We start from the raw sequence: 25,346 nt of genomic DNA, 5'->3' as shown, positions 1-25,346 counted from the left end.
TGTGGGGTAAGGTGGGGCCTGACTGTACGTCACCCAGAGCAGTTGGGACTAGATCTTTTTGGGTGGGGAGGGTCTGCCGGGGAGGGGAAGCGTCGCTGTGGTTCCAGCCTTGTGGCCCCTATGCCAGCCGCATCTTCCAGGGATCAGCACAAAGGAGCCGGAGGAGGTTTCATAGTCAATAAGCTCTCAGTCCAGCTCCAGGGTGCCTCTGTCTCTCCCTCTCTTAACTGGGATGTTGGCCAGGCTCCCTGGGAAGTGCTTCTGACTGTCTAACTGCAGGTTAGGTCCTGCCGCCCTGGAGGAGATGCTCTTTCCCGTCTCCTTCCTCAGCGAGTTGGAGTGAGGCGGCAGGATGGTCTCGGAAGTGGCTGGCTCCCCAAGGGCTTTAGGGTGCTGAGGTCTTCCAGACCTGGGGTACAGTGGGGGGGGGCGGTGAGAACAGCGCGACCCTCCCATATAAAGACGTTTTGAAGTAATGGGGATGCAGAGAACAAGCGACTGGGGTTCAGACCAGTGGTGCCACCTCTGGGTGACTTTGGCAAGCTTGTGACCCTCGGTTCTCAGTCTCCCAGTCATTAAAATGGGGCGGTGCTACCCTAGGTGATCGTGAGGGTCCCTCCAGCAGGACCACCGCTGTCTGTGGAGCGGGCCACCCAGGGTCCTTAACTGCTGGTACTTCAGGAGGGGCAGGGGACCGCTGAGGGGAGTGGCCCGACGCCCAGGGACCCTGCACAGACCGAGTCTTTCCCACCCACTCCCTTCCCCGCACGAGGAACCTTTTCCACCTGCCCCTTGGGGGGGTTGGAAAACCCGGGAGCGGTTATCGGACTGGGTTCTGGGAGGAGCGCTCCCGGAGGCGGGAGGAAAACCCGGGCAGGATTTCAGGCAGGAGCGGGGCCACGCAGCCCCCCGCCCCGGCCCCGGCCCCGCGCGAACAGCGGGTGGGAGGGGGTTTGACGCCCGGCCAGGCGGAGGGGAAGGGGCGCGCCGGGCCCCGAGGCCGCGCGGGGCTCCGCGGCCGGGGCGGCGCGGGGGTGCGGCCCCCGCAGCGGGGCGCGGGTCACGTGCGAGGAGGGGCGAAAGTCTCGCAAAGCGGGGCGGCTCGCGGCGAGTTGGGAGTTCTCGGCGCGCCGCGGGCGGCGGGAGCTCGGGCTCCCGGGCGAGCCGGGGACGCGGGGCGGCGGCGGCGGCGGGGGCCGGGGTCCGAGGCAGCGGGGCCGCGCGGGGAGTGCGAGGGGGAGAGAGGCGGAGGAGGACAGGGACGGGGCGGGGGACAGACTGAGACACGCAGGGCAGAGAGGGCAGAGGGAGGCGGCGGCGGCGGAGGGGCCGGAGGGCGACCGGGGCGGAGACAGCGACCCCGCGGGGAGACCGAGACCCGAGAGGGCAGAGCCCCGCGGGCGGGCGCGGGAAGCGGCGGCGGGGCCCCGGCCGGTCCGCCGAGGGGGTCTCGGCCGGGGCGAGCGCGGTGCGGCGGGGCGGGGGGCGCGAGCTCGGGGCGGCGAGAGCCATGGGCCCCCGGAGCCCCGCGCTCTGAGCCTGGGCCCGGGGCCCGACGATGCTGACGCCCAGGCGGCGCCGAGGGTGCGGCGCCGGGCAGCGCTGAAAGTTGGGTGGCCGGCGGCGAGCGGCCCGGGACTGTGCGGTGACGCCGAGACTCGGAGACCCGGAGACCCACGGACAGACCGCCGGCGGCCGGGGGAGGGGGCGGGGCCGGACCACCGGGCTCGCGGGACTGGGGGGCCCGGGCTCCCCTCTCTCCTGGGGACACCGCCCGCCGCACCGCGCCGGGGATGTAGCGCCCGCTGCCCGCTCACCGCCTCCCGGACACTCATCGGACATCCGCCCCGCGGTAAGCCTGGCCCGCGCCCTCCGCCGGCGCTGTCCGTCCGTCTGTCCCACAGCGTGCGTGTCTGTGTGTTCCGGGCCGGCCGCTTTGGCCCCGCGCGCGCTTGTTCAGCATCTTTACCTTAGTCCCGGCGCGGGTTTCTGCGACTTCCCAGTAGCTGGCAGCTCTGTCCTTCTGTCTTTGGGAGCAGCAAGGTCTGGGTTGATGCCAGGAGTGGGGCAGAGGTGGGCAGAACTGGCCTTGACCTCCTGCCCCGGCCCCGACCTTTCCCTGCCTCCACCCACCCCCACTTGTCACGCTGGGTTTAGAGGAGCTTCAAGGCAGGTGACTTGTGGCAAGGGGGTGGAAGGCTCCCCTTTCCACAGCCCCGGCTGCAGCCTGTTTGCAAATGATCCCTCTGACAGAAAACAAAATCCCGTGTCTCACGTCTTGAGCACCTACTTTGCTCTGGTGACCCCAGGGTGATGGGACAGGGATCCAGAAAGCAAGGCATTTCATGTCACAGTGGTCGGGTCTGGCTGTGGGGAGAGGTGCAGACCGCCGCGTCTTCCTCCCTAGAGAGGTGAACCGGGGAGCAGGGAACCCCTCCGACATGCCAAGTGTGCCCCCCAGCATCGTCACATTCCTGCCCCAGCGCCCCAGCTCCAGAATGGGGAGCGGAGGCAGGGAGATAGATGGGAGTAGGCAGGAGTGAGGAAGGACACCAGAGGCAGGGCGGCCTGGCCAAGTTGTCAGGGAAGGGCCTCAAGAGCAGTGTGATGTGAGCATCAGGTTGAGGGGACAGAGAGCTCAAGGAGGGAGGCCACACCGGCAAGGCCCACCGAGGAGCTGTGCCCCATGTGTTCATGTGTGCACATGTGTATGTGTGTGCATGTGTGTGCAATGTTTGTTTCGCTTCCCCACATCCAGCTCTGTGATCTCTAGCACTTCAGGACTTTGGGAACCCCAGGGCCACATTGTGGCTCTGGCTTGCACTGGGATAAAGGGAGCAAAAGGCAAAAGAGTGGGGTAAGGGCTGGGGGCACCGTGGCGGGAGTTAAGGCTGGTGGCCATTGAGCTGTCCTGCATCTAAATCAGAGCTTAGATTGCTGAGTCTAGAACATTCGAGTCTGTTCTCCACTGGGAGGAAGGACTCTTTCTGGGGTTTTCCACGTCGGGCAGAGGGCCTTGTGGACCTTCCACTCATGCTCCTAGAAATCAGCTTAGCTGGGCCAGAAACCAGCACCCGGGGCCAGTCCCTTGCTCCCTGACCCTCACCTTCCATGTCAGTGGAATGAGGGCAGCGCACTGACCTCCAAGGAGGACCCCTGGGCTCAAGTGAGCGGAGGGCTGGTCGCAGGCTGGGGAAGGTGCAGGGAAATGGGAGTAAGGGCTCATTTCGCCTTTGGGAAGGTGCACAGCTGCCGGGGAGTAGGGAATGTGGCTCGAAGTAGAGAGCTGAGCACAGAGGGGAGGGTCCGGGAATTACAGGGATGACCTGGGGCTCGGGAGCTGTTCTTCAGGATCCCTTGGGCTACCCTTGAAAAGGAAGCTCCTGTCCCAGGAAAAGCCTTTGGGGTGACTGGGAACAGATAGCTCTGGCCTTGACTTTCTGCTGGGTGACCTTGAGTAGCCGTCTTGACCTCCCTGAGCCTCAGTTTCTTCAGCTAGAGAACGGGGATGAGGGTACTGACTTCACTGGGCTGCTGAGGGCTTTACGGACTGCGCCACATCTCTGAAGGCAGCTCCCACAAGCCTGGAGCATAGTAGGCTCTTGACAGACATTTGTGGACCAGAGAATGAAGTAGCAGTAGGAGATGCTGCAAAAAGATTTCTCAGCTCAGGATAAGAGGGACAGGGAGGAGGAACAGTGTAGGCTCGCAGGGCGGGCTGCTTCTTAATGTGGGTCCGGGGGAGGCGGGGGTGAGAGATGAAGGGGGTGTGAGGAGGAGGGGGCCCCTTTGCGGGGACCACTGAGTCACGAGGACATGTAAGCGACATGACAACCAGCAACATGGTAACCAGGAGACTAGCGATGGGAAATGGAGCTGGAACGGTGTGTTGCGGGGCGGGGTGGGGGGGTGCACAGGGCTGACAGCGCCGGGGCTGGAGGGGCCAGGAAGCAGCCAGGCTGGCCTCTCAGAGTGAGGAGGGGCGGCCCCAAGGCCAGGTGTCTGTGGAGGGGGAGGCCAGAGTGGGAGGAGGGCAGGTGCCTCTGGGGTCTGCTGGGCAGGGGGCTTCTCCCCCACCTCCCCAGGCTCCTCCCTCCTCTCCTCCACATCCCCACTTCTCATGCCTCTCCCCCTACGATGCCAAATTTGGCTCACGCAATCTGTCGTCTCTCTTCTGAGATTGGCACCAAGACCAAAGCCGAGTGCATTACATCACCACAGCTCCCCCTGCGCAGGGAGAGGGGAGGGAGGGTGCTGGGTGGGGGGTGGCCAGGGGACAAGTGGCCAGCCCTCAACTTTCTCTCCTGTCTTCCTGCTCACTCCTCCTGCCTCAGTCCCAGAGGCTGGGGCGGGGGCTTCCAGGAGCAGCCTAATGAGACCTAGGGCTGAGACAAGGGCTTCAATCTTGGGGAGCCCCCAGGGTCAAGCAGGAGGCCAGACGGGTTGCCGTGGCCCTGGCTAGACGAGGCTGGGAGGCTGGGATCCTGTGCTCCGGACCCCAGTTTTTCACTGCCTCGAGTGTGACCTTGGGCAGCCAGCCACCCTGTCCCATACAGTGACTACATCTGTATGGAGAGCAGTTGGCCACTCGAGGTGGGGGGGGGCTCTCCTGAGAAAAGACACCCTTGAGTTTGACTGCTCTCATGGGCACAGAGGAGGACTCCTGGGTTTTGAGTTGCTCTCTGTGACCTTGAGGAGGTGCCTTTACTCCTTCTTCCCCATCTCCTTACCTGTGACATGGGACAACAGAATCTCCAAAGGGACTAGATGTGAAAGGCCGGGCAGGGGAAGAGAGAGGGTCTCTGGCCCAGAAAGTGCAGACCCCCAGGGGCTCCAAGGCTCCTGGTGCGGGGGCTGGAGGCGGGGCCAGGCCAGGCCCAGGTGTTGGCCGGGGCAGGAGGACAGCATCTCGATTCAGACCGAAGGCTTGGCGCTTAAATCACTGGCCTGCTGCCCTCATTTTGCAAAAGTAGAAATCAAGGCCCCGAGAGGGACATGGACTCCCCCTACACACAAGGTCGAAGGGATGGTGTAGGGGGTGGACAAGCAGAACTAGGGCCTGAACCCGGGGCTCCTGGCTCCCAGCCCTGCTTGAGAGTAGATGCAGGCAGATGCACAGCCTCGTGGGACCTGGCGGCAAGCTGGCCCTGACCCGGGAGCTCTGAGGGACTGGTTCTCTCTGTGGTCCCCTTCTATCTTTCTTCCTGTTCTCTGGCCCCGTCCCCACCATCTCTGGACATTGATTCCGTCCCTCATTGGGTCTATTTGAAAAGCTCCCTTTGAGGTTCATCTAGAAGCCAGTTGCAGGCAGTCCCAGGCAGGGCAGGCTGGAGGCAGGGTTAGGCTGGAAGATTGTGGCCCCTCTAGAAGGTCCCCAGAGGGGAGGCGCGCGCTCTGTGAGACAGGGAGCTCCTCAATCACCCTGCCGGAGCCGTTCACACAGAACCAGATGAGTACCTGCCAGGGATCCTGAGCCAGGGACGGCTGCTTCCTGGGCGAGGTTGAATGACACCTCCCCTCCGAAGTCCCAGGAGTCTCTGATACCCCCAGGAGGAGTGGGGAGGCGGCTCCCATCATTTACCCGTTTCCCAGCAAGAAGACTCGTGCTGTCACCAGGCATTGGGCTAGGAGCTTCGTCAAACTCTTCCCATTTTAGTCTTCCCTGCCACCCCACAATGTTGGACCGATGTCCCAGTGTTGCAGACGGTGGGCCACAGCTCAGAGAGTGTGTGTGGTTTGCCCAAGGTCACACAGCCGGGAGTGGAGGAGCCGGGATTTGAGTGCCCACCAGCCTGATTCTCAGGACTGTCCCTGGGGCTTCCTTAGGAAGAGCTGAGAATGTCCCACCCCTGGGCTGGAGCCTACGGGAGATGGTCTGTTGCCCCTATGGCTTGACACTTGCCCTGGGGCCTTCTGGGGGCTCCATTCTGAAGACACCATCAAAGGAGAACTCATGTGACAAATGGCAAGACTGAGGTTCAGAGACAAAGAGTGACCTGCCCAAAAGTACCCAGAGAGGTAGATTTGAGCCAGGGTGCTGTGCCCTGCACCAGCGGTTTAGGAGGGGCTCGTGGCCTGATGGGGGCGTAAGGTCTGGGGATGGGGCTGCAGACAGCTGGGTGGTTCCACAGAGGGCTGAGAGGGTGTGGGCCCTAGGTAGGGCTGCGGGGAGGGGAGTCAGCCTTGGGAACAGGAAGAGGCACCAGCAAGCACAGGGGGTCCATGTTTGTCCTCCTTGGTCCTGCCCACAAATGCCAATGTCACACTGCCTGTGAAGTCAGGGGAAACTGTGGGCAGGACCTGCCCCATGCCAGGGTTCTGGAGCCAGCAGCACTGGGCATAATTCCTGTGTGACCTTAGGTCAGTTCCTCATCTTCTCTGTGCTCGGTGCGCCCATATGACCAAGAATCTGGTTTTATGAGCTGTTCCCACAAAGTAGCCACCATTGGGCTGTCATCCCAGAGTGTTCTTCTCGTCCCCACGAGGCCCCTGGGCAGGAGACAGGCAGGAACCCTGGGGGCTGGCATACCCTTTCAGCCTCCTCAGCCACTCAGCCCTCTGAGGGGTGTGGGGGGATCTCCAGGCCCAGCCCTTCTCCTTTTCATCTTTATTTTTCTCCTGCTCCCTCTTCCCCTTGCTACGTGGGCTGATCGCTGCTCAAACTTTTAATTCAGATGGTAATTGAAATAATAATATGGGCTGAGGCCCCTCTGCTTGTGACGATGCAGCTGGTGGAGCGCAGCTATGAATAGACCTTGAGTCACGCACGCGCGCTCTTGCAGGCGCGCACACGGCTGTGCGGCAGTGGGTGGGTGCAGCCCGGGGGGGTGGGGGCAGGGTGGGAGGGGTGCGTGCCAAGTTGCTCTGGGTCCTGCTTCCCACTCCCAGAGGCCGGGCCTGTTCCGACCCTGCGTCCCACTGTCTGGTCCCTGGGGCGAACCCGAAACTTGGGGCCTCGGCAGCTCTTTCCACTTACAGAAGGGGAAACTGTGGCTCAGCCGGGGGAGCGGCTGGCTGGACACAAGTAGAAAGTGGGTGGGACTGGATTTGAACAGGTGGGTTTTGCCCGATTCTCAGGCCACTGTTCTTTCCGGGACATAGGCCAGGCAAATGGGCGGGAAGGATGCTGGAGTGTGGCCCCTGCACGTCCCCTTGCACTCCTGGGCCTTGTCTCCTCCCAACAGGCACCCACAGTCGTGTGCACACACTCACACATGCACACTTACACACACATGCGCTCACACACACAAGAACGTTGTTTGGATAGGTGGTGACATTGCTCGGTGGCTGGGGTGACAAAGAGGTTTCCTCGGGGGCCCTGCTGAAGAGAGGGACAACCCCCTATGTGCCACCCTTACATTCATGACCTCACTTAACCCTCCTGCCACCCTGTGAGGTCCGGCACTCACACTTGGCAGGTGAGGAAACTGAGGTTCTGTGAAGGGCGAGAGTTCACCCAGGGCCCCACAGGTGGAAGGGGCCACATGCCCTTGGCCTACCCGCGCTCGCAGTTCCTGCCACGCTGGGACCCTCCATTCGGCTTCCTGGAGGAGGGAGCAAGCCTCTCTTCCAGCCTGGGGTCCGTTCTTTCCCTGAGGCTGTGTCCCCCCTTCCTGTGGCTACCGGGCCGGCTGTTGACCAGCCCCAGTGCCAGCAGCAGGAGCACCCACCCTCCGTAGGCAGCAGGAGAAGAGGTGCCCATGAGGGGCACTGGTGGGTCAAGGAGAGGGGCTGCTGAGGAAGGCTGGCCTCCGTGGTCCAGACCTCAGCTGTGTAGGGAGGAAGCGTTGTCATGGTGACCTGTCTGCTGGGAGCTCTGCCCCAGGCCTGCTCAGGCAGGCCCAGTGGGCAGGGCACAGGGGCATGGATGGGCAGAGGCACCCCCTGGGCCTTAGGACAGTGGAGTAAACTCTGTCCAGCTTTACCTGGCGGCCCCGGTTTGCTCCTTCGTCTGCTTCTTCTCCTGCGCTCCAGTGGGAGAGGGAGTGGGTGAGCCCAGAGACCACGGCAATGTGCCCAAGGTCGCACAGCAGTGGTGGCAGAGCTGGGGCTGGCTGGAACTGGGGCTCCCATCCCTGCTGCACCTCCCACCCCGAGGGCTTCGGATGCCTGTCTGTCTCCAGACGTGCCCTGTGTCAGCCGGGTTTGGAGAGGAGAGGGAAGGGCTTCCTCATCAACCCCACTCCTGGGCAAAGCCCGGGCGGAGAGAGGGAAGGGACGCAGCCCGGTGTCGCAGCTGCTGCAGCTGAATTAGGAAGGCTGCCACTTCAGGCGGGCCAGGGATTGCGTCCGGGCTCAGCCACTTACTTACACCACATGACCTTGACGGGCTCACTGTCCCCGTAGGAACCTTCTTAGGGGCTGCAAGGCCAGGGAGGACAGGGTACATGCACTGCGACTTGTGATGGCCTAGTCCCGGTTTTTTTTACTGAGCGGGGGAGAGGGTGGTGGCAGAGTCAGCGCCAGGTTCCACTGTCTAGGCAGCCTCTGGGACTCTCTGGGACTTCTCAGCTGTCTCCCCCCACCCCACCCTGTGTCCATGTCCCAACCCCCACCCCAAACTCCCTGCAGGAGCTCCTCCTCTCCCACTGTCGGCCTGAGAAGTCCCTGTAGAGTTAAGGTGCCACCAGCCTGGGGACAGGTGGAATGGGGGCCAGTGATTCAGGAGCTCCATGAGGCCAGACAGGGGAGGGGGCAGGCACAGAACTAGAGGGGCCCTGGCTGTGGGTAACATGGGGACAGAAGGGGCTGCAGCTACTCTGACACGTGGGCATCAGAGCCCCCCACACCCCACTTGATGGGCAGTTCACTGTCTCCCGGGGCAGCCCACTTGTCTCTAGAGCAGGGGTCCCTACTCCAGGCTGCAGGCCGGTATCGGTCCAGGCCTGTCAGGAACTGGGTCTCACAGCAGCAGGAGGTGAGCCTGAGTGTAATGTGCTCGAATCATCCCCAAACCACCCCCGACCCCCCAGTCCATGGAAAAATAGTCTTCTACAAAACCAGTCCCTGGTGCCAAAAAGTTTGGGGACCGCTGTTCTAGAAAGTTCTGCTAATTGATACCTGCCTCCCCCTTTGGCCTTTGTTCTGCACTCTGGGGCCTGAGGGTCCCAGCCTATTCTTGACAGGAAGGGCAGCCACTTCCCTCTGTCCCCTCTTCACCCCCAAGGCTTATCTCCTTCACCCTCAGCAGTCCCAGCCAAGGCCTGTAGATGGGAAGCAGAGGGTCTGGGTTCAAGTGCAGCTCCACCCCTGAGTGGCTGTGTGATCTCGGGCAGCTTTTTCTCCTCTCAGAGCCTCCTTGCCCTGAGCCATAAGGGTGGGCCTATGCCCTTGCCTCTGCGGGGGATGCCGGAGAGATCCCATGAGCCTGTGAGTGTAACGTGGCCAGCTGTTGACACAGCTGCTGTGTGGCCCCACCACTTGGGGGCAGCACCTGGAGGATGCCTGGGCTTCCAGCCCCCACACCCAGCAGCCACCACCTTCAGGTACCAATTTTCTGCTTGTCTTGGGCGTCAGCACCTGACCTTTGCGCTGAGCTGCCCTTGTGCCCTCTCGGTCCTCTGACCCGCTCGGGTCGGGGGAGGGCTGGCTGGGGCTGGGGCCAGGCCCTTCGGCTGCAGATCCTGAGCCACCTGACCTTGGCAAGAGCCTCTCTCTGGCTGGGCTTCAACACTGTCCCCTAGACATGGAGCAGGAACTGGGCAACAGGGAATAGAGGGAACCAGATGGGGTATGGAGTGGGCCATGGCCTCATGCTGGAGCTGGCCTGGCTCCTGAAGAGGATAAGTCAGGAGACAGAGAGGGGAGGGTACAGCCAGCCATGGAGAGAGTTCCAGTTACCCCCTGTACTCATAGCAAGGCAGAGCCTCACTCCCCACACTCTGGTAGGCTACCTGAGGAAGGGGTGAGCTGCCTGTCATTGGAGGTATGCAAGCAACTGCTGAGTGGCATATGTTAGCAGGGGGCAGCAGGGGTTTTAACACTGGTTCAGGAGACAAGATTGGACCCAGAACCCAGAGTCCCTATTGTTTGGGCCCCAGCACAGCAGTCCTGCGACCCTAAAGGTCTGACAGCCTGTCCCAGGTAGCCCTGTGACCTCCAACAACTCCCCCCTTGGCTGTGCCCGCAAAAGCCTGTGGTCCAAGCCCATCAGCTACAGCTTCAGGTTGAGCCGAGACCCCCATTGCAACCCACCCACAAACCCTGAACACCTCACAGGGCCGTGCTTTCTGAATGACTCACAGGTCCTGACCCATCAGTGGTTGTGAAGGTGATTTAGTGAGTTCACTCCTTTTTTTTTTTTTTAAACAAAATGCAGAGAAAATAGCAAGCACTTTGCAGGTAGCAAGGGTAAGCATTAATTTGTGATGCTTTTGTTTCAGCCTTTAAAATACACATTATAGAATGAATGGCAGTGTGTGGTACGTTTATTTTTACTCTGGGTCTTGGTCAAAAGTTTGCAAGCTGCTACTCTGTAGAGAACTCCTGTGGGCACCACTGGCAGGGGCTTGGGTGTGCAGACCCCTCTCTTTCAGGGTGCTCGGTTCCTAAGAACATAAGCGCCCAGAACTCTGGGGGGCGCTGCTGTGTCCTCAGACCCTCCACTCCTTGCCCAGCCGCACACTTAGCTCCAGGCCTGGAGCCTACCCTCCACCCAGGGCCCAGGCCCCACTCTCTCCAGCCCTGCTTCACCTTTGCGCTCCTTGCTTGCCCACACCCTCCTGGGGACCTCCTCTCCAAGCCCCTTGGCTGCGCAGACCCTTTGTCTCTTGTCCTCACACACTTAACATGTGTTGCTCAGCAAAGTGGGGCCGTGCCTCACTTCTCTTCCCCCAGTACATAGTAGGTGCTCGGTACCATTCATTCCACGGTGATTTGTGGAGCACCCTGAGGCAAGGTGCTGGGCTGTGCTGGAGAGACATCAGGCAGGAGGGCAGATGCCTCTGCAGCTCGGCATACGGTTGGGGTGATGAGCTAGTGAATGAATGGAGCCTGAGAACCTCTGGCTTCAGTAGCCAGCTGGGCAGATGGTCAGAAGTGATGCATAAGCTCCAGCACTTTGCCCGTGCGTAGTAGGCATTCATGGCTGCAGATGAGCTGGGGCAGGAGCAGGGGCCGAGTGTTCCTACCACTGCCTCTGACCCTCCTAAGACCTGTTGCCTGCACCTTGCTGGGCCTCGAGCATGCCCCCCCCCACCCCGTCCTTGGAGCTTCTGTTTTGAGCCTAGGACCCTGGCTGTGATGCTGAGACACCCCGTTGACCCCCTGGGAGGACACCTGAGGGACAGCGCTCTGAGGGAGGGGGAGGCAGAGGCTCCAGGCCTCAGGTGTCCTGCCCCTGCTCCCGTGTCACAGAAGGTCTTCTCTGGCCTCCACTCAGAGGCCACCTTTGTTGAGAGGTTCTCCCTGACTACGGTGACAAAAATAGCTCCTGCTCGGTCACATTCTGCCACATCGCCCTGCGCGGGTCCTTTATGGGAGTTAGGACAGGCTGGAATTATCTCGTTGCTTTGTCAGTCATCACAAGTTTGCTCGGCGTCTGGGGCCTGGGGTGAGGCAGAGTGTCGAGGTCCCTGCACTTAAGGAGATTGCCAATGACATGGGACAGGCGCTGCGAGGAGGTCAGGACGCAGACCAGACAGAGCGCCCGGGAGGCGGGGAGGTCTCTCTGGGAGGAGGCAGCCTTTGAATCCAGGCCTGTGTGGTGGGCGGGTGGGGGCAGCCGGTCGCAGAGGATTTCAACCAGACGGGACAGCCAGTGTAAAGAGCCAGAGACACGAACAAGCTTGGTGTGTTCGAGGGGCAAGAAGAAAGGCCCAAGTGGCCGGGAGTTGGGGTGAGGAGTGGAGGGGAGGAGCCGAGGTGCCTGGAGAGCTCTAAGCCGAGGAGGAGTGCCGTGGGTCCCAAGCTGGTGGAGATGGGCCTACGGGGGAGGGGCGCAGAGGGGGAGAGGGGCTGTGGAGTCATCCGGTATCGATGCAGCTCAAAGCGGGGTGCACTGTGCAAGCTACATGGACTGGGTGTGGGGCCGGCGTCCAGGTCCCACTCTTTGGGGTTCTCCTGCTTGGGGGAGCCCCTGAACCCCCAGCAGGGATGAAAACAGCAGCAACCCCCCTCCAGGGCATCATGAGGATTAAAGGGGTGGCCATGACCTGGTCCCTAGCAAGCACTAAATGTCAGTGGCACCACTGTTACAGCTGTTGGCTTTAGGGAGGTTTGAAGGATGACACCCAGGCAGCAGGCCCTCCGGGTCGCCACAGACTGAGATGGAAAAGGCAGGGGAGGGGTGGCTGGTCGGTGCTGAGTGTGCCGTGCCTCACAGACAGACATCCAGCAGACGTCGGCAGTAGGAGTCAAATTTGCTCGTCACTGCTTGGGAGGGTGAGAGAAGCCGGGGGCATTTTCAGCCCGGGCACTGCCCGGGGTGTGCAGTGGAGGCTGGAGGAGGGGGAGTGAGGAGGGCAACCGAGAGGCGCCTTCAGGCCTGGAGGAGTCACGGAGGAAGCAAGGGCCAGCCAGGCCCCAGGCAGAGCTGCTGGGACCAAGGTGGCTCAGAGGAGCCCTTGAGGGGGCTGTGGAGAGAATGGGAGGTGACTTTAAGCCATCCCCCTTCTAGAAGGGCTTCTGCCCTTTACAGTGTATAAGCCCTTACCTTCCAATGTCAGTGTCCTTCTTGGAAACACGCCTGTGACATGAGCGTTATTCCTCCCCATTTTACAGGTGTGGCTCAGAGAGGTTAAGGCACTTTCCCATGGCTGCACAGCATGTGGGTGAAGCGTTTTCAACCTTTCTGGGATCGCTGTCCCTTTTGAGGACCTTATGAAAGCTATGATCTTTCTCAGAAACATACACGTATGTACACGCTGGTTTTAAAACTTTCTATGTGTCTTTTTTCTGTAGGTAATACATTCATATGGTTCTAAAATTAAAAAGACACCACGGGAATACAGTGAGAATTCCTCCTCCCGCCCCAGCCCCAGCCACCCGCTTCCCCTCCCTGCAGGCAGCGGAGGCGCCGTCGCCTGGGTCTCCTTCCGCAGACGACACAGACAAGCAAATATGTGTGTCTATAAATTTCTTTCTCTCCTTCTTTGTACAAATGGTAGCTACTATACTTGGTATTCACCACTGCTGCCTTTTCTCAACTTGAAAACACATCTTGAGGACCCACGTCGCTCCTCCGGGGCTCCCTCCCCCTTTTTGCTGGCTGCGTGGTGAGCCGCTCGGGGCGGGCGGCCAGCTGCTTCCGGGCTGGGCAGGGCCAGCCAGGTGCCTGGCTCCCCGTGGGTGTGGCTGTCTGCCTGCTGAGGTCCCAGGAGCATACACAGTGCCAGGGGCGGTTTCCTGGCTCTCCAAAGCCACTAGGGCCACCCAGAGCAAGGGAGGGTGCGAGCCTGGCCCTCGGCTCTCTCTCCTCTTCCCCAGTCCTCCCCCGCCCGCGCCTCCGCTTAGGTGCAGCCTCTGGGCCATGCCGAAAATCCAGGGACTCCTGTGCCTGGGAATGAGGGGCCTCAGCACCCCCTGCCCAAAGCTCTGGGCGACCCCAGCCCCTGACCAGCAGCCCCAGCTCCCCGAGACTTTTTGCTGAGAGGCCGAGTACAAGGAGAAGGGACTGGGATCTTCATGTCTGATGCCCCTACACTCCACTGGCTGGGGTGCTGGGATGGGGACAACAGCCAAAGCCTGTGTGAGGCCACCTGCGCCAGGGAAGGGAACCCTGGTCCAGCACAGCCACCCTGGCCCCGGCACCTCCCCTCCCCCGGGCTCAGGAGGAGTCTCTGCCCCATCTGGCTGGGGGTGGGGGGGTGGGGGGTTGGGGGGGAGGGCACCCAAGTGGAGAAGGGAGGTGGGGCCGGTGGCCTCTGGTGGTCTGGGCTGGTCAGGGCCCACTGGGCAACTCGGCAAAAACACCCCCTTCCCTGGCTTTGGGTGCTTACACCTCCTGGCCCCCCACCCCCACCATGCCTCTGCCCCTTGACACCCGCCCCCCCCCCCCACAAGCCTGCTTCTGTAGGCTGGGCCGGACCTGGGCCCGGCCCTCCTCTCTAGTCATCCAGCAGTCTGGCCCTCAGCCTGTCTGCTCTGGCAGCTGACAGCGTCATTGGGCAGCTGGGACCAAAGTGGCAGACCTGGGGTCCAACACGCCTGTCCGTCTCTGTCAGGACATTCCGAGGCTATTGCACACTGGGAAGTGTCACTTCCCAAACCTGGTCCTCCTTCAGCCTCCTGTCATCACCAACCCCTGTCATCCCTCTCCCCAACTCTCACATCCAGTCCCCCACGCTGGCTCTTTGTTCAGAAGCGTCCCAAGTCCGATTACTTCTCTCAAACTCCACTGCCATGGCCCTGGCACCTCCAAGCCGCCACCGTTGCCTGCCTGGGAAGCAGCAGGGGCCCCTGGCTGGCCTCTTGCTTTCCCTGGGCCCCACGCAGTGTCGGACACACCTTACTCCAGGGTCCACACCACCTTGGACGGGGCAGGGGTGCCCTGGGGCCATGTTGGGGATGTTTTCTTTCTTACACCTGGTGGCGGATACTCGGGAGCTTACGGCATTACTCCTTATTCCCACTTGACTTAAAGGTTTCCCATAACCATGTAAATGCTCAAACCCGGTGAAACGGGCCGGCCTGCTGCCCACAGCCATGGGGATGAAACCCAGAACCTTGCCCCCTGCCCCCTGCCCAGGGTCCTGCAGCCTCACCCTGGGCAACAGTCCCTCCTGCTCACTCTGCTCCTGACACCTGGCCTCGCCGCAGATTCGAGACACACCAGACCCTTTCTGGAATGTTCTACACCCCACCTGAACTGTGAACCACCGACACACAGTTCTCATGACCAACCTGATTCACACTTATCACTCAGGTCTCAGTTTAAATACCACTTCCTCCAAGAGCCCTTTGGGGACCCCCACGGGACCAGAGACCCTCATCCTCTCTCTCACACCACGACAGACTTCCTCCAAGAGCTTGCAGCTGGGGAGGGCCCGCCTCTGCTCGTTATGTGTGGAGCATCTCTCCGCAGCCGCGGGGCTGGGCTGGTCGACGGCTGTGTACGACCTGCGTGGGTTAGGTGTGCGGGGAAATAGTGACTGAAGGAGCGACTTCGGCAGATGCATGCGCAGGAGACTAGACCCCGAGCCGCACAGCAAGGCGGTGGTGAATGAATCTCCCGCAGTGAGAGACTGGGGTCTGGAAAAGAGAAGCCTTCAAGGAGCCCCTGTCACCATCCAACCCTTGCAGGGAAGAGGGGCACAGATATTCGGGGTGGTCCCTGTGCTGGGTGGGGTGGGCTAGCCAGTAGGAGGGGCTCCCGCTGGGGGAGGGGAGTTCTGTGGTTGGGGGGTGGGGTGTGGGGAGTTTCCCCCGCGGGTAGGGGCCAGGCGTGGGCAATGCAGCGAAGGCCGCACTTACAGGTTAGAACAGTGGCCCTCTGTCCTCCAGCCAGCTGGCAGCTCCTGCCACTCGGCCAGGACTGGAAGGCCTGTTGGGACTTCCTGGGGAACTTGCTTTCTAAGCCTGTTCACCCAAAGGCCCAGTGGCCGGGAGCAGAGCTGGCGGAATGAGCTGGGTCACCCCGCTGCTCAGAGCCGCCCTGGAGCCTGAGTCACCTGTGCGCGTGGGCTCCGCTGGACCTGAAACCAGGGACCTGCGTCCTGGCTCCAACTCCCTGTGACCCAGTTTGTCCTTTCCCAGCAGGACTGGCGCGACAGAACCTTGCACAGAGTGATAAATGTTTGCTAAGTGGGAGAAACGTGTGACGTGACAGTGTTTCCCCGAGGCAGGAGAGCAGAGTGTCTTACGAACGTGCTCTGGTAGCCATTGACCGGGTCCGAACCCTAAGTCTACTGCTTGTGGGCTGAGTGAACTGGGGCAGCTGCTGGGCCTCTCTGGGCCTCGGGTGTCTTGTTTGGTCAGTGGGGTGAGAGCGGTGACTTCCTCTGAGGTCACGGTGAGAATGAGGAATTGATCTTGGGAAAGCGCCCAGAGCACGAGGCATACGCTAAATGCCGTGCAGGTTTTGTGAGGTCACGCCGTTGCCCTGGGGAGGGCGAGGTCTGTGGTGGGATGTCAGACCCCCGAAGGAAGACGGGGGGAGGAACAGCATTACCTGAGCACCCGCTGAGTGGTCTGTGCTTTAATGACAATTGACAACCTGTGTCTGGCCCTCACAACCACCCTGCAAGGTGGGCTTTGCTATATTCTCTCTCAAATGAAGGCACTTAACCCTGGCTGGTGTGGCTCAGTGGACTGAGTGCAGGCTGTGAACCAAAGGGTCACCAGTTCAATTCCCAGTCAGGGCACATGCCTGGGTTGTGGGCCAGGCCCCCAGTGAGGGGTGTATGAGAGGCAACCACATGTGGATGTTTCTCTCCCTCTTTCCCTCCCTTCCCCTCTCTCTAAAAATAAATAAAATAAAATATTTTTCAAAAAAGACACTGAGCTTCAGAGGTGTCAAGGACCTGGCTGGAGCCCACTTCCAGCCCAGCGCTGTGCGACTCCAAGGCCACTCCTCTTCCTGGTGCTGGTGTCGGAACCAACTGGGCGGGGCTGCGAGAGGGGCTCGGAGCACTGAACCCCGGGGGGCCCATCAGCCTCAGGAGTGATCGTGTCTCTGTCCCCAGCCGTGTTCTGGGCATGTGGCATCCGCAGTCCGGTTTATTCCTCATCTCAACCCTGTGTGGGAAGGGCTGTCATTAGCCTCCCCGAGAGATGAGGAGTTCAGGGACCAGAGAGGCTAAGCAACTTGCCCAAGGACACACAGGCAGAAAAATGGACCAAGACTCCCAGTGCAGTGGAAGCCACTGAGCCGGGACAGGGAAGACGGGGGCTTGCCACGTTCACTGAGAGAAGAGGGCCCGACCTCCCAGGGTCTGCGGGCAGCAGGGGACACCTGCTGCCCTTGATCTGCCACGATCTCCCCCATGGTGAGATCCACCCTCCGCTCCTTTCAGGCTGAGGAGCACCGCTCAGCTGCCTGGCCTTTGAGTCCTTGCCCTCTCCTGCATGGCCCTGCGTGCCAGAGCCGGAAGGTCACCAACCCAAATCGGCAGTCAGGCCTGGGAGGCCTCCCTCAGGGCTGGAGTAGGGGCAGCTCTGTGCTCCTCTGGGGCTGGGAGGTGGGGCAATAGTGTGAATTCCTGCCACTTCCCCAGGGAAAACGTTTCACCCTCTAGAATCCTCTAGAATCCTTTCTGGGGGCACTGAGTGAGTCCCTCAGCTGCCCCACCCTCCGAGCCTGCTCCCTATGGTAGAGGAGTCCGTCTTCCATCCAGACCCAAGGGGGGCCCAGGGACACCACCCTCTGGATCACCACTTCACTCCAGACTCTGCTGGGCACCTCGTTTCAGTACATGTTCCCAACTCTCCCGCCTGGGAGCTGTCCTGCACCCCACTCCCCCCGCCCCCGCATTCTGCAGGCAGACGGAGCACCTGGCTCGGGCACTCAGTGATGGAGCCTGGGCTGGAGCCGACTTTCTTACGTTGCTGTCATCCTCACCCTCGTCATCATCCTCTTCACCATAGTCTGTGCATTTTACCCGAGATGCCAGTAGAAGCCCCAGCCAACGTGCCTGTCTCGGGGTGGCTGTCCCATGCGCCTCCACAGTGGCCCGGTGAGGGGACATCATTGTCATCATCCCCATCAAACAGATGGAGAAACTGAGGTCCAAAGAGGACACACAAGGAGGTGACAGAGCTGAGAGTGAGAGCCAGGGCTTGCCACCCCAGACGCGAAGCTTCAGGCAGCACATTGTTCTCGGAAAGTCAAAACGAGGTCCAGTGGTGCAGACAGACAGTGGGGGCCACGGGCTCCAAAGACGCAGGGCCGGCAGCTGGCGGTGCAGCCAGGGCTTTGGAGGATGGGGCCGTGGGCTGGGGAGAGAAGGGACAGGACTCCAGTGGGGCAGGTCACCGGGGAGGTGAAGGGAGCCAGAGGCTGGCGACCAGGGTGAGTCTGGGACCAGAGCTAGCCAGACCTGAATCAGGATCCCAGCTTTGCCACTTCTACTGTGCGGCCCTGCCCCCACGCACGTCCCTCGCCTATCCCCACCTCTACCCCCACCGCAGCTGAAGAATCAGCTGGGAAGAGAAATAATAACCCTGCCCCAGCCATGGGGGTGCTTAGTAAGTCCCCGTGAGATACACAAAGGTTGCTGATGCTTCCGGGAGGTAGACCTGGCAGTTCCAGGGGTTTGTTCCCTGAGAGGAAGTCACTGCACCTCCTGCTGTGCCCCCAATAACAGGGAGATGCATAAAGGCCTGCAGGCTGGGGAGGTGCCCCCTAGCGTGGGCTTCTGCCCCTTCCCTCCCGCCCTCCAGGGGACTGAGTGTGGGCAGAACCGGCCCTGGTCTCAGACCGGCCTTCGCAGCTGCGGTCTAGGACTGGAGGCCACCTGAGGAGGCACTGTCCCGTGTCACCCATTCCCGTCTCCCATGTGTGTCTCCCACGCATGGAGAGGGCGCAGCTCGGGAGACCTGGCCCGGCTGCTGGGACTCCAGGGTTGCTGCTGCTGTATCAGCTGTGCTTTGCAATGGGAATTGTAGACCAGGAGGAGGCCTGCAGTGCCACCAAATCAGAGGGAAAATGTGAGAGGTGGCAGGAGCAGGGTCTTTTTCCTGCCTCCTCCAGACCCTCCGGAGGAGACCGATTCGGGGCCGGTTCAGCCTGCCTCACTCCGGGAGCCTCAGCAAGTCTGTCTCCACTTGGACCTCCTTGGCCTCAGGTGTAAAACCAGGGTCTTGAAATGGGCGACCTCCATTCCTCCTTGATCAAGGTCCTTCAGTGGTGTTAGTGGAGCAGTTCTAGACAGTGGGGCAGAGCAGGGGCAAAGACGTTTAGTGAGGAAAGACTTCCCCGAAAACTGTTTCTAGCCTAGAAGGTGCACCCTGCACCCTGGCTGGTGAGGCCCTGGGGGAGGTGCAGGAGAGACCCCTCAAGGGCCAGCATCGAACACCCACATTACCTGCCAGGCTTGCAGACCGACTGGTGTTACTGATCCCATGTTCCGGATGAGGAAACTGAGGTCCAGGGCAGTCACGTAACTTGCTCAAGTCACAGGGTGGATCTTGGACTTCCATCTAGGACTGTGGGACCAGGGATCTCCTTTGCTGGGGAGAAGGGAGAAGAACCCAGAACAGAGGTGGGGTGGCCATGGGAGAGGAGGGGGGCAGGCTCACTCTCCCTGGGCTGAGAGAGGGCGTTTCTCCCTGGAAGAGGCAGGCAGACTCTGAAGCTGTTGATCTCTAAATTACAGCGTTGGCGCGCACCGGTTGCTGCGGCAACGGAGTTGTCCTGAACCGGGGAAGTGTATAAACATTGCCACAGATGCACAATTAGATCAGGAAGAAGAATAGAACAGAAAATAGAAACTTTCAGCCTTATATAATTCTGGGCCAAAATGTTACCAGGAACCCAGGCTCGGGCCAGCCCTGCCAGCCGCTGGGGCCCTGGCTGCCTCATCTCTCTCCTGGGGCCCCAGCAGAAGGGAGGGAGGGAGGGAGGGTCTGTCCTCTGTGGGCCCAGCTGGTGCACCTGCCACTCGCCACTCAGTGGGGTGAGGGGCCGCCTCTGCTGAAACAGCTGGGGGTGCTGACAGCCCAGTCCTGCCTCTCACCAGCTTCCTTCTGCCCCCAGGAAGCGGGCACGCAGGCAGGAGAGCAACCGGCTCTAAAGGAGTGCCTACTGTCTCCTTGGGTCCTGTGAGGCAGGGTTTGATCTCCATTTTACAAATGAGGAGAGTGAGGCTCAAAGAGGTGGGAAGCGCTGCCCTCAGGCGACACAGCTGGGCAGTGGGTGTGGAACCTCCCCCCCGGGTCTCCACACGTGAACTCATCCATGCTTATAGCTTCCAGGGCCGAAGAGTTAGATGCATGTGGGTTTGGACCCACGTTTCAGCTGTGTGGCCCTGGGTAGGTCGCCTCCCCTCTCTGAGCCCCTCTTCCCTTCCCTGTGCCATGGGAATAGCGATACCTACACAGGAGCCAGAGCTCAGGTTCCCCCTTCCTCTGTCTTGACCCTCCTGGGCGTCTTCACCCATCACTGCTCCCCAAAAGTTTGGGGACAGGACAGGAACTGGGGAGAGGCTACAGGTCCCAGCACTGTCCAGTAGGACTTTCTGCAGTGATGGAAAAGTCCTATAGCAGCTCCGTTCGGTAGGGTAGACATTAGCCGCGAGCACTCGTACTTGAAATGTGGCTAGTGCAACTGTGAAACTGAGTCAAATTTTTGTTTAATTTCAAGTTAGTATAAAGACCCACAGGTGGCCAGTCGTATAGGACAGCACAGGAGAACATCCAGCCCCTAAGAGACCTAAGAAGGCAGAGGCCGAACGCAGGGAGGTGAGCAGGCCCAGAGCACCCACAGGACTCGGTGGGAGGGTGCAGCCAAGCTGGACATTGGGAAGCGCTGGCTTGGAACGGTGGGCAAAGGAGGGCTGGGGGGGAGAGCAGCGTGAGGGCCTAGGCCTAGGACCTGGGTCCTGGTGGCTCAGCTTCTGGCCTGGCAGGCCCCCGTCCCGGAGCTGGGCCAGCCCTGGAGGCACTGGCTCAGGTCCTGACCCTCCCTGTCGTCAGGGCCACTGTTACTGTCACAGCCTGCTGGCCAGGGCCGAGGAAGTCTCGGGTGCTGGTCCAGGCAGCCAAACGCTCACCCTTTCTGAGCATTTTTGGCCGGTGCTTCGCCACGGGAGCCTGGGTTCCCTGGGGCCCTCGGAGAGGCCACCTGCCCGCGGCAGGCACTGGCTTCCCAGCACCTCACGTGTCTGGCTTCTCCCCCTCACCAGGCCCTGCGTCCTCCCAGGTGACCACGCCGGCTTCAGGACATGCTCGGGCACAGCCGCAACGGGCAGGCCCACGTGCCCCGGCGGAAACGCCGCAACCGCTTCGTCAAGAAGAACGGCCAATGCAACGTCTACTTCGCCAACCTGAGCAACAAGTCACAGCGCTACATGGCGGACATCTTCACGACCTGCGTGGACACGCGCTGGCGCTACATGCTCATGATCTTCTCCGCGGCCTTCCTCGTCTCCTGGCTCTTTTTCGGCCTCCTCTTCTGGTGCATCGCCTTCTTCCACGGCGACCTGGAGGCCAGCCCAGGGGTGGCCACGGCGGGGGCCCCTGCAGGCAGCGGCGGGGCAGCGCCGGCGACCCCCAAGCCATGCATCATGCACGTGAACGGCTTCCTGGGCGCCTTCCTGTTCTCGGTGGAGACGCAGACGACCATCGGCTACGGGTTCCGGTGCGTGACGGAGGAGTGCCCACTGGCGGTCATCGCCGTGGTGGTCCAGTCCATCGTGGGCTGCGTCATTGACTCCTTCATGATCGGCACCATCATGGCCAAGATGGCGAGGCCCAAGAAGCGGGCACAGACACTGCTGTTCAGCCACCACGCGGTCATCTCGGTGCGTGACGGCAAGCTCTGCTTGATGTGGCGTGTGGGCAACCTGCGCAAGAGCCACATCGTGGAGGCCCACGTGCGGGCCCAGCTCATCAAGCCCTACATGACCCAGGAGGGAGAGTACCTGCCCCTGGACCAGCGGGACCTCAACGTGGGCTATGACATCGGCCTGGACCGCATCTTCCTGGTGTCGCCCATCATCATCGTCCACGAGATCGACGAGGACAGCCCGCTGTACAGCATGGGCAAGGAGGAGCTGGAGTCCGAGGACTTCGAGATCGTGGTCATCCTTGAGGGCATGGTGGAGGCCACGGCCATGACCACCCAGGCCCGCAGCTCCTACCTGGCCAGCGAGATCCTGTGGGGCCACCGCTTCGAGCCCGTGGTCTTCGAGGAGAAGAGCCACTACAAGGTGGACTACTCGCGCTTCCACAAGACCTACGAGGTGGCCGGCACGCCCTGCTGCTCTGCCCGGGAACTGCAGGAGAGCAAGATCACCGTGCTGCCCGCTCCCCCGCCCCCGCCCAGTGCCTTCTGCTACGAGAACGAGCTGGCCCTCATGAGCCAGGAGGAAGAGGAGATGGAGGAGGAGGCAGCGGCTGCGGCGGCTGTGGCCGCAGGCCTGGGTCTGGAGGCAGGCTCCAAGGAGGAGGCGGGCATCATCCGGATGCTGGAGTTCGGCAGCCACCTGGATCTGGAGCGCATGCAGTCCACCCTCCCGCTGGACAACGTCTCCTACCGCAGAGAGTCGGCCATCTGACCTCCGGGCCCCGCCCCGTCACCTCCCGCAAGAGTCTCTGCTGCCGGGGTGGGATGCCAGGACCCCCTCCACATTCAGGACAGAGCTGACCCTGGCTCCGTGGACCTTCCAGGGGGAGGTGGGGGCTTTAAAGCTGGGGGATCCCTCCCTACTGGCTCCAGAACCCAAGCTTGGGAAGGTCCCAGGAACTCTCAGCCCTGCCAGCCCAGCTCCCCCAGTGCCTACGTGCTGGTGGCTCGGGGACCCAGACCCCCCACCTCTGCTCCCCATCAACCCTTCAAAGACACGCCCCCTTTGTTCTCAGAACCTTGGGGAAGGCGGCTGGACTTCTGGGGGGTGGGCATCTCGGGGTTCTGGGGTGGGCAGGGGTTAGTGTGGGGGGAGGAGGGAGGGGTGCGTTTCTTTTGCATGACTGTGGCCTGTTGCTCATGACTTTCTGTTGTAAATATCTATAAATGGAGAGAGATGGAGGCACCGCATCCACTTCTACCATTTGTACCTGCAGGACAAGGGGGCGCAGCCCTCTCTGTGCACCCCTCCTCCCGCCCACCCGGCCTCGCCCCTGCCCTGGCCCTGCCCAGCTGGCTGGTGCCTTGGAGCCCTCAAAGCCAGCCATCTTGTCCCCTGGATGGTATTGGGTTTGGGTGCAGACATGGGACCCCAAAGGGCAGGACAAAGGCCACCCCTTCCTGTGGTCCCTCTGGGCCCCTGGGCCCAGCCCAGACTGACAATGGAGTTTGTAACTATATATTTTTAATAAAGTATATGGTCCACTGGGATAGGCTGGTTGAAAATGGAGGGCCGAGAAGAAGAGAGAGACCAACATGCTGTGAGTGTGTCTGTGTGTGGTGTGTGCATTATGTGTGTGTGGTGTGTACATATGGTGCATGTGCACATGTGGTGTGTGTGCTGTGGGTACAGGTGGAGTGTGTGTGTGTGTGTGCCCCGTTCTGAGACACTGGCCCCTGCAGAGAATTGTGACACCTCCCAGGCTCCTTCCTGGGAGCCAGTGGGAAGGATGCTGAGTGGGCCTCAGAGGCCCTAGTGGGTCGGAGTCACGGCTTTGCTGTTTCCTCAAGATGTGGCTGTCAGCAAGCTGCCCATCAGTGTGGCCTCAGTCTAACCATCTGTAGGATGGGATGAGCCCTCCCTTCCCCCCAGAGATGACGGACAAGAGAACTCTGTGTGGATGTCAGCCAACCCTTTATAACTCAGGGGGAGTGGGGAGGGCCCACTGGTTTACCCCGCCACACATACACCCACATGCACACGCACGCCTTGCTGTGGATAAGGGACCTTGGATAAGGGACCTTGGATAAGTCCCTCCCCTTGTCCAAGCTTCAGCTGGCCTGTGGTGTGTAACAAACCACCCCTCACTTAGACAGCAAAGCTTTCTTCTTTCTCAAGCTTCTGTGGGTGGGCTGCTGGCTCGCTGACTGGTTTCTTCCAGGCTGACCCCAGCAGCTGTGCCCGGCTGCAGTGCCAGCTGGGCCGCAAGGTCCGAGGTGACCTCGCCCACATGTGGGGCAGTTGGTCTGGCTGTCAGCCAGGGGGCCTCGGCTCTCCTCCTGGGGCCTCTTCTCCCACAAATTCCTTCATGCTGTTTCAGAGCAGCAACCCAAGAGGGTGAAGGCAGAAGCTGCAAGGTTTCTGGAACTTCACCTTGAACTTGTATACCATCACCTCTTTGGTCATCCTATTGGCCAGTGCAGGTCATGAGGCTGACCTAGATTCAAAGGATGGCCAGTCGGGCTCCATGTCTTGGGAGCCTGGTGAAGCCACATGGGCATAGGCACCGGGTGGCGCTGTGGCCATAACTTGGCCGTCTACCACAGAACCTTTGGGGCTGGGGGCTACTTCCGGCTCTAACTCTACTCTGCATGTGAATTGGCATGGAACAGTCGGTGTATGTGCAAGAAAAGGGCACCCTCCGTGTTCTCAGGAATCGTCTATGCAAAGGTGCTGGCTGCCTCAGGAGACCCGGGGAGCCCACAGGCCACCCACTGAGAAGTGCGGTGGGCTGCTTAGAGAATGACCACAGCTGACCAGCGCCGGCAACGTGGCCGCCATGGGGCGAAGACTGGGGCATCCTCTGCGCTTCAACAGTTGCACCACAGGGCCTGAGACACCTTTCCTGGAGAGAGAGAGGCTGCCCGGGCTCTTCCTAATGTCTCTCGTTGGCACGACATCGTTTGCATCCTTTAGTTCACTGAATTCCCGCCAAGCCCCAGGAGATGGTGGGACATGGGCTTGGCCTCAGATGAGCACAGCAGGCTCAGAATTGAGGTGCTGGCTTGAGCCGGGGTGATGATCTTCGCCAGCTTCCCCTCCACTCCCATCCTCCCTCAGGCTGGGGCTGAGTGAGGGGGCGGGGCTGCCTCAGGAACTCTCATCCCATCCAGGTCTGCCCGAGTGCGCCTCCAGGGGCCTGCAGGGGCTCCCCAGCTGCGATGTTCTCAGAAGGACCCTCAGAAGGACTCCTGGTGCCTTTCTGCCAGGTGACAGCACTCAGAGTCTCACCCCAACCCCAGAGGTCCCTCAGAGATGTCCCTTGCCCGGCTCTGCAGGCCTTGGGAGGACCCCCCGGGTCACAGGCTGACCGGTCCACTTCATTCTCAGCAGAGCGCTGGCACCCTGGGGCGGCAGCAGTGAGCAAAGCAACCTCAGGCTCCAGCTTGCTTCGCTCAGACCAGGAGCTGTCAACCAGGAGCCGTCAACCAGGAGCCGTCAACCAGGAGCCGTCAACCAGGAGCACACCACAGCGGGCGCCTGCCCACCACCCACCAGGGCAGGGCAGGACCTCAGAGGGCTTCCCATCCGCAGGGATGCGGGGGCACTTCCTGGTCCCTTCCCAATGCTTTCCTGGTCACCTGTTTGCCACTTGCTCAGTCGCTAGTGTCAGTGACTCCTCTGGCAGGCCTGTCTCTTTGTGAGCATGTGAGCAGATCTGGGGGGCACGGCAGAGGCAGGTTTTGACAAAAGCCCAAAGCAAGGACTTTCTGAAATGTCACAGCCAAGTGCCAGTGTGGACCCTCTGGAGGGGGGAGGGGAGGGACAGCCCCCGGGCTTCGCAGAGGCAAGCACACAGCTGCAGGAGGCTGTGAGGCTCGGCTGCAAGCCCTGCTCCGTGCTGCTCCGCTCTGCTCCTCGTTGACTCACCTTCCTGCTCCCACCTGTTCCCCTTCCACAGCC

General features: G+C 61.1%; 1 protein-coding gene and 1 long non-coding RNA gene across 2 annotated transcripts; one reads left to right on the top strand and one right to left on the bottom strand.

Moving 5' to 3' along the window:
- Positions 1-1,750: 1,750 nt before the first annotated feature.
- On the top strand, positions 1,751-22,471 carry KCNJ4 (potassium inwardly rectifying channel subfamily J member 4). Its single transcript, XM_037068458.1, has 2 exons — positions 1,751-1,852; positions 20,781-22,471. The coding sequence occupies exon 2, from the start codon at positions 20,820-20,822 to the stop codon at positions 22,152-22,154; it is 1,335 nt and encodes a 444-aa protein (XP_036924353.1). The 5' UTR covers positions 1,751-1,852; positions 20,781-20,819; the 3' UTR covers positions 22,155-22,471.
- LOC119002514 (uncharacterized) lies at positions 16,436-19,170 on the bottom strand. Its single transcript, XR_005069755.1, has 2 exons — positions 18,963-19,170; positions 16,436-17,871 (listed from the first exon to the last, which is right to left on the bottom strand). It is a non-coding gene; the product is annotated as an uncharacterized LOC119002514 (long non-coding RNA).
- Positions 22,472-25,346: the final 2,875 nt, after the last annotated feature.

Source organism: Sturnira hondurensis, unplaced genomic scaffold (genome assembly GCF_014824575.4).
Source record: "Sturnira hondurensis isolate 20B ecotype Veracruz unplaced genomic scaffold, ASM1482457v3 Scaffold0017436, whole genome shotgun sequence".
In the NCBI taxonomy this organism is placed as follows: Eukaryota; Metazoa; Chordata; class Mammalia; order Chiroptera; family Phyllostomidae; genus Sturnira; species Sturnira hondurensis.
The sequence above is the reverse complement of the archived record's forward strand: the minus strand, read 5'-3'. Positions and strand labels throughout refer to the sequence as shown.

What these genes read in the sequence shown, in the direction of transcription:
- KCNJ4 (XM_037068458.1), top strand. Translation starts at nt 20,820, where the DNA reads ATGCTCGGGCACAGCCGCAACGGGCAGGCCCACGTGCCCCGGCGGAAA.